General features: G+C 47.7%; 1 protein-coding gene across 2 annotated transcripts; it reads right to left on the bottom strand.

The window, feature by feature from the left end:
- Positions 1-1,029: 1,029 nt before the first annotated feature.
- On the bottom strand, positions 1,030-4,537 carry Mlp60A (Muscle LIM protein at 60A). 2 transcript variants are annotated; one of them, XM_075691118.1, is made up of 4 exons: positions 4,381-4,537; positions 2,264-2,379; positions 2,021-2,195; positions 1,030-1,955 (listed from the first exon to the last, which is right to left on the bottom strand). In XM_075691118.1, the coding sequence occupies exons 2-4, from the start codon at positions 2,376-2,378 to the stop codon at positions 1,925-1,927; spliced, it is 321 nt and encodes a 106-aa protein (XP_075547233.1). In that variant the 5' UTR covers position 2,379; positions 4,381-4,537; the 3' UTR covers positions 1,030-1,924. The 2 variants fall into 2 exon arrangements, with proteins under 2 accessions (XP_075547233.1, XP_075547234.1); XM_075691119.1 differs by lacking the exon at positions 4,381-4,537 and adding an exon at positions 4,278-4,353.
- Positions 4,538-5,462: the final 925 nt, after the last annotated feature.

The raw sequence follows: 5,462 nt of genomic DNA, 5'->3' as shown, positions 1-5,462 counted from the left end.
GTGTCTAAAAAAAATCGAGGTAAATATTTTTCCGTTTCCAGAGGCTTCCATTGTTTGATATTTAACATCTGTGCTAACAAAATTCTAGCTTTACACATCCGAATGACAGCATTTGTCTCATGATGCTTGTCTTGTAGAATTTCACGGTCACCTGTCTTTTTCTATATTCGCCCGGTACATCTAATTATTCGTGAAAAATCCGCTCGTTCATTTGAAAATGCTCTAGCTTTTCGCCGCGGCTGCTTGGAGCGCTAGCTGATACGTTAACACAGAAGCTGGATATGTAGTAAAAAAAGGGGATCGCTTTTCGCGGAAAAAAACAATGTTTAAATATCTGCCCTGGAAAGATACAGCCTAACCTTAAGTGAATGGTATCTACGCGAGCAAGCACAGTGGTGAGTTTCAGATAATTTGATGAGACAGTTTTAGCTTGGAGCTGTTTTAATAAATTTTTCGTCTCTTATCCTCAAATTCCTTCGTCGTTCAGGCAAAGGGTTCTGAGCGAGTTCTTTTTTCATTGCGGTTCGTAGTGGTCTTACTACCGGCGACAAACTTTACGGCGAGAGGCTAGATTTTCTTTATGCATTAGTACGCACACCACTGAACAGATCCGAGAAGCATACTCCAAAATTGGTAAGGCATGCTTGATATGCTGCTTCTTTTGCCTAATTACATTTTGTTGTAACATTCGCAGATTGTAATAGCCCTCGAGTTGTCCCCCTTTGGCAGCTTCATAGTGGCAAGTTCTGTGTCATGGCCTACAGTTAAAAGTTACATTTTTTTTTAAACAGCGCAGTGACCTACATTGAGATTAAAGGAACTAACAGGAAAAAACGCTCTTTCCTCTTGCTTCTCTTCCTTCCCTTGTAGATCGTCGCGCTTCTACCCAACGGTGCAACATGCCCGTTCAGCCACCCTTACGAAAGTTCGTCGTCTAACACCAGAAAAACTGTATTTACAACAGAAAGCACACGACGAGAGATTGTTACCAGTTTTAAAAGAAAGAAGTGAGAGAGAGAAGCATTTCAGTTCATATATCGTACGAATCTTTATTTCGGGTGAAATTCAATTTGACAGAAAACTACCTTCGATACTGCTTTGATACCAAGACTAAACGTAACAACGCGCCTCACGACTGAAGGAGCAATTTTCGTTAGCGTTCTTGTAGCAATAGGGAAGTGCGAAAGGGAACATTTGTTTGCGGCACGTTAAGCGCCGAGAAAGGCCGTCGCACCGCGGAGTCTACAGCGGTGCTCCACTTTATGGCCCGCGTTTCTATCTTGGAGCGAAGACACTATATGAGCCCTCAGCGAAGCTGTTTTCACACTAGATCTTCACTTACACCTTCGGGCTTATGTGAGAAGCGCGAAACACAAGTTGACATGTACAAAAGCAAAAAAAGGAAGAAAAAAAAAAGAGCACAGCTTGTTTCCATTATGGAATGAGCACAGTGAAGCGAAATCAAGCACAACTTTATATTTTCCTCGACAAACGTAGTAGGACTATTTGCTTGCGCCAAATACAGGACTCGTACTCTGGCTTCTAAGAATAACCTTCGCCAATCGTTCAATTCACTCAGAGGTGACTGGTTGCTGCTCCCACAGGAAGAAATGGAAAAAAAAGAACGGAAAAAAAGCGACTTCCAAATTTCTGGCGCGGCATAAGCAGCCACTCACGAAATTTCGCTTATTGCAGCAAACGTACGCTTTTCTCCCGTTTCTTTTTTTTTCGCTCTCTTTTGTCGTGTTCACTAAATGAAAAGCGATATCTTGGGAGTTGCGTTCACGAAGTGCTGTAGGTTGAAGCGATCGCATCGTGCACTTTGCGGATAGTTGTTAGATGTGTGATGATGGAGTAAAAGAAGAAAAAAAAACTACAAAAGTGCATCACTGGATTTCGTCGCTCAGTCATAAGAACTGTCCATTTAGCCGTAGGTAGGGTCATGTGGCTTGTTGCTGCAAATAAAGAAGAAAAAAAAATTCAGTCGTGGGCAACGGCGAGGATGTCGACGCTCGAGTACCTCATGGAGCACTCGGTGTTTCCGAGGTGCTCGCCCTTGTCCATGGACAGGCAGCCTGCACCGCCGCCGAAGCCGTAGCCCTTGGGTCCGAACTTGCGGCCGTAGCACTGCTTGCAAAACAGCTCACCCCCGTGCTCGCTGGCGTTGGTGCTATCCAGCCGCTTGTGGCAAAGACCTGCGGTTGCCAACGTTGTCACTCAACGTTTCGTTCTTACCCTACACTTCCTCCCCAAGCGCGCTCACCGCAAACGAAGCAGGTCTTGTGCCACTTGTTGCCGGCGGCCAGCATCTCCTCGGCGGCATAGACGGACTTGCCGCACTTGGGGCACTTGGCATGCTCGACGGGCTTGAAAGGCATCCTGCCACAAGGAAAAAAAGAGAACGAAATCACAAAACCTCCCCCCACGAGCAATCGATAGCCTGAAATGCGTGGCGTGATTCAGTCGTAAAGTTAACATAGGATAGCCAGACTTACAATACACGTGCACGCTAGGGTATCGTCAGCATCAATGTAATGAAGATTGTTTTATAATAAACGCTGTAATAGAAGCTGAATCACTGCAGCTCGCTACTGTGAAGTAAGGGGCTCGGACGCAAATAAAGGACGACACGGGACTAGAGCGAAGAACTCTTCACACAATCATTGTACATGTAGGTTGACATAGCTAACGTTAGCCAAGCTGTTCAACGAAAAAAAAAATGTACAAGCATGTTGCAAAATACGACTTTACGACCTACTGTGTTTGACGCCAGAAATATGACGACCCAGCACCATACCGCTTAATATCTTAATTAGCATCATGCTTTTTTAATAGTTTGCTTGTTGTTGTTGAACAGCTTGGCTAACGTTGGCTGCGTATATGTGTTGGTATCAGCAAGTCAAAACCTGGCCCGATTACAAGACATTCACAAAAGAAAGGAGAGGACGCATCTCTACTCACATGCGTGTTGGCGAAACCTTGTTTTCCCCGAATGAAAGCAACCTCATCCCACGAGTCGAATTGATGGCGCACTGCCTGCCGCGGTGGCATAGAGGCTTCGGCGTTGTGCTGCTAACCACGAGCTCGCGAGATAAAATTCCGGCCGCGGGCATCGTATATTTATGAGAGTGTAATGCAAAAACGCCAGTGCCCATTGATTGAGCAAATGTTGAAGAACCGCATTTTTATGAGAGTGTAATGCAAAAACACCCGTGACCATTCATTGGACGCATGTTGAAGAACCGCGTGTGGTCAAAATTAATGCGCCCACTTCACCGTCCCTCATAATAATATCGTTGTTCTGGCTCTTAAAACCCCAGAGTTTAATTAATATGAATTGATGGTGCATTAACGTTTATGCCGTCACCAATCTGCCGCTTTCTGAAGGCTTCGATAATTTCTCTTTTTAACTTTTCCTGCTGAAATGATGCTCAAAATTTCGCTGGAACTCGAACTTACTGCAATGTGCATATATGCTTCCAGGATCGCTGATTTGCTTACAGGTATGATCAGGTTCATGCAGGAGCGTGTTTACGCATCTCGCGGTTTGTCCTGTATACTGTTTTTGACGGGAAAGTGAAACACATTGAACTACTTCTTTTTCGCATGCCAAAAATGTGCTTAACTCATCGCACTCGCTGTGGTCACAGTAACGCGCTGCAACCAACTAGCTCCAAGCACGGCATGATAGGAGCGTTCCCAACGCCCACATCAATCGAAGGTGTTTTTCGGACGTTGTTACAACGTATTAGGCAAAGCTCCGCGTCTCTGCGCACGCGGCTCCGTGCCGCGCGCTATTTCGGTGTCATGGCGTATTTTGAGCTCGGGGAGGCGCTGGACCGGGGCCAGCTTCGGAGCGCGGTAAGTGCGGAGACTATTTGTGGCTCGGGGCCCCGCACAAGGCCCGCACAAGGCCAGGCTGCTTGCTCACGACTCAGAACATGAAGTACCTCCTTCGCGCTTTCCACGAAACAAATAGGTATGCGTTATCGCACAATATCCATTGTCCTGACGCGCTTTACTGGAACCGTGCAACGTGTTCGCCTGCGCACGAGCGCCTACCGGCGTAAGACATTGTGCGCAAGCAGCCGAGTCGTTGCGGCTAACATTTCCTATGTCGCAATCTACTGAAGCAAACCCAGCATTTCGCAACACCCGCTATGGAAGGACTAAACCGTAAATAGTCTTAAGGTGAGATGCAGTTAGGCACCTTGCTCCATGACCATTTCATTTACCCGTCACTGCTTGCGTCATAGTGCGTTAGGGAGTCTGCTTACCGTGACCGCCGATGGAACGCTACGTGTTCCGGCAAACACTAATCCATTCTTGCGTGACGATCAAATCCAGCACAGCAGCGAAGGTAATCCGTTGGTGGCTTACCTCGGGGAGAGCGGCTGGTTCGGTCGGTCTAGGAGTCGGCGCACTTAGGCAGTTCGCAGCAGAACCCTGTGAGCGTGTGCGGGGGCCGCTGGCGGACCTTCCATTTTTCTAACACTTTGCACACGGCACTCCGAAGCAGTGCCAGCGACATATAGGGCTCTCTGGCCCAGCCGGCCTCCTCCCGCCGCTGACATCATCGGGTCGCGGAGGAGGCGAGCTCAAGTTTCCCTCCCTCGTCTGACTCAGGGTTTGCGCACGGCGCGCCATTCTGCGCTCAGCGCGGCCGTGACGCTCATAACCTCTCCGTTTCTGTGGTTCAACGATCGCTCCGAAAGAAGACTTTTCGGAAGACGGCGGTGGGCGCTTGTGAATCTAGGTGACCTTGCCGGCGCGTCGTGTTCAGCGGCTCTTCCTTCTTGCGACTGTGATGACAGCGATCCCGCTCGCCTCCAGTGACGCGGGTTTCTCACCACGCGCTCGACACGAGCTGCTCATTATCGTGACAATCTGAAAACGTAACGGAATGTGAAATACATGATTGCTATAGGCGTAACTGCGGTACTGATTACAGTAATCGTCTGCTTATTTACACAACGTGCACACGTGTTATATTCTGACTCCCTTTGGCCTCGATTCGCGCACGATATTCCAGGCGTCGCCATTTCCCGTTCCTGACACCTATTCACCTTACAATTGCGTTCCGTCAGAAACTAGACAGAACCTAATTTCAGCAGGCTGAATAACATGTTCCAGTTGAAAAAGTGGAAGCATGCACATAAGCTTAAGAGCATTTTAAATTCACGGGCTAAATGGCAACTACATTTTCAACGACATTAGTACAAGATGATCAAAATAATCGTTGCTGCAAATATTGTACTTTAACTAGCTTACGTTCGGCGAACTTGCGCCCGACTAACAAATAGCGAAGCCTTGAGTGCACCGCCTCTGACGCGCCGCGCTTCGGTTCCTCGTGTCGCGCGCTGAAAATGGACGATGCACGGTTACGCGTTACAGAAAAGAATCAGAAATTGGTTGCAGCTGCTTAGGAAAGCGCAAAATTGATTATAACCGTCCTGAGTGTG

This window comes from Dermacentor variabilis, chromosome 4 (assembly GCF_050947875.1).
Source record: "Dermacentor variabilis isolate Ectoservices chromosome 4, ASM5094787v1, whole genome shotgun sequence".
Lineage (NCBI taxonomy): Eukaryota > Metazoa > Arthropoda > Arachnida > Ixodida > Ixodidae > Dermacentor > Dermacentor variabilis.
This window is presented reverse-complemented; position numbering and strand designations above follow the sequence as displayed.

Excerpts from the sequence above, each read along its gene's own strand:
- Mlp60A (XM_075691118.1), bottom strand. The coding sequence starts at position 2,378 with ATGCCTTTCAAGCCCGTCGAGCATGCCAAGTGCCCCAAGTGCGGCAAG. Across the intron at positions 2,196-2,263 it reads CAAGACCTGCTTCGTTTGCG|GTCTTTGCCACAAGCGGCTG; the intron begins GTGAGCGCGCTT and ends TGGCAACCGCAG. Across the intron at positions 1,956-2,020 it reads AACACCGAGTGCTCCATGAG|CAACAAGCCACATGACCCTA; the intron begins GTACTCGAGCGT and ends CTTTATTTGCAG.